Raw genomic sequence first — 1,857 nt, 5'->3', positions numbered from 1 at the left:
GCTTATAGAGAGAAAGCACTGCAGGAATTTAAGAGGAAATGTATATATTTTCTGCAATGTGATTATGTACTTTGTTAACATATGAAAGATTTTTAACAATAATATAGTTTATTGGCATATTGTTAATTTCTATTTCCTTGTTGTATTGGAACAATGCTTTTGAATTGATTCTGTCTCTGCATTTCTGGGATCTTACTCTTTCGTACACTCCTTCATATATAAAGAATCAAGATCTGTGCAACATTACTCTCCCAATATATTTGGGATCTCAAAGGCAGGAGAATCAACAAACTTCTGATAAAATGGAGTAATGTCAAAAAAGATGTCATTTAAAAATCATTTATTAATTACAACAAATAACACCTTAAATAAAAGAGACTCAGAGTATTCAAGACCCAATCAGCATAATTGGAATCAACTGTCTAGAGAAATCTATCGTTCAGTCTAAAACTATGCCGTCTAACAATAATTAAGCCTTTGTAAATAAAGTGTTAGCTCTCAATAGTTACTGGAACACCCTTCAGGTTATAATATCCTTCCTATTAAAGGCACAAGGCCTGAAATTTGTGGGAAGAGCACTAGCCCATTACTTTATTGACCCCAAAAGGATGAAAGGCATAGTCAACCTCAAAGGATTTTGAACTCAGAACATAGTGGCAGAAGAAATACTGCTAAGCATTTCGCCCGGCATGCTAACAGTTCTGCCAGCTCACCACCTTCCTTCAAGTTAGAATATCACCATGTCCCATGATCTGTGGTGACCATTGAAATATATTGTTATTGTGTAATTTAGCTTGTTGAATTTGGTAATAGCACTGAAACTTCATGTGTTCTCTTTTTTTTAATCTGTCTTTTTACAAGATATTTTCACTGCAAAGTGAACTGTCCAATGCTGTGAGCCGTTGTGCCATTCAAATTGAAGAAGAGAAAACTCGGTTCAGGTTAATGGAGGGCCAATTTGAACGTGATGCACTTTCCTTTGATGAAAGACTGAAACAAGAAACAGAAAGATTAAATGAGCTGCAGAAGACTGCGATTAACGAAATCCATTTGGTTCACAAAAAAGATATGCAGGTACGTAATATTATGCCCCAATACTTCTAGTACCTTAGGGGTAAGTGTCTTCTGCTATAACCCCAAATCAATGAAAGCCTTGTGACTGCAGAGCAAACATCTAAACAATTTGACCATGCTGTGTCTATGTACAGTTATCTACACTACAATAATTAAAGAACATTTTTTATTTGCATTTTGCAGGAATTTGAGGCAAAATTGATAAGAGACCACCAGTCGGCTTTACAGGCACTGCAGCTGGCTCATGTGACTGCTCAAGAAAAAATCACTGAAGAACATAAGCAAGCATTATTGCAACAAGAGAAAGAGTTACAGAAACAACATGAAAAAAATATAGGTAGGTTTATTTATTGAATTAAAGCCATTTTAAAATCAAGGAATTTGTCATTTGGAAGGAATGACAAAACAGCATAAAAATTCTTTATGTATTTTTGAACTCAGAAAAAAGAAAAAAAGAAACTAGTTGTTAATTAACCCCCGTGTCAAACCTGATTGAGAAGATTTTTGATCAAGTTTAACTATCCCATCATTTTATCCACTAGGAATGCATTGTCAACTGTATCCTTGCCTTTTTGAGATGTGAAGGTGTGATTTAAGAGAGATTTAGTTACAATTTCTTGTTGGCCTGAAACCATGTATCTTCAGATTCACAATCACTGAATGGATGGCTTTTGGCTGGTGTCCAATACTTTAGCTGTGGGTTGAGCAGTACTTTGTGAGTGAAATTTGGTGTAATATATATATATATATATATATATATATATATATATATATATATATATA

General features: G+C 34.0%; 1 protein-coding gene across 1 annotated transcript in view; it reads left to right on the top strand.

Annotated features, from left to right (window-relative positions):
• The window catches only part of LOC106868554 (protein FAM184A), a 73,359-nt gene that overhangs the window by 59,044 nt on the left and 12,458 nt on the right, over positions 1 to 1,857 (top strand). Inside the window, exons 11-12 of the mRNA XM_052972605.1 lie at positions 862 to 1,074; positions 1,258 to 1,411. Coding sequence (XP_052828565.1) covers positions 862 to 1,074; positions 1,258 to 1,411 — 367 coding nt within the window. The remainder of the gene's footprint in view (positions 1 to 861; positions 1,075 to 1,257; positions 1,412 to 1,857) is intronic.

This window comes from Octopus bimaculoides, chromosome 14, assembly GCF_001194135.2.
Source record: "Octopus bimaculoides isolate UCB-OBI-ISO-001 chromosome 14, ASM119413v2, whole genome shotgun sequence".
Taxonomy (NCBI): domain Eukaryota; kingdom Metazoa; phylum Mollusca; class Cephalopoda; order Octopoda; family Octopodidae; genus Octopus; species Octopus bimaculoides.
Note: the sequence above shows the minus strand (reverse complement) of the source record. Positions and strands in the feature narration are given on the sequence as shown.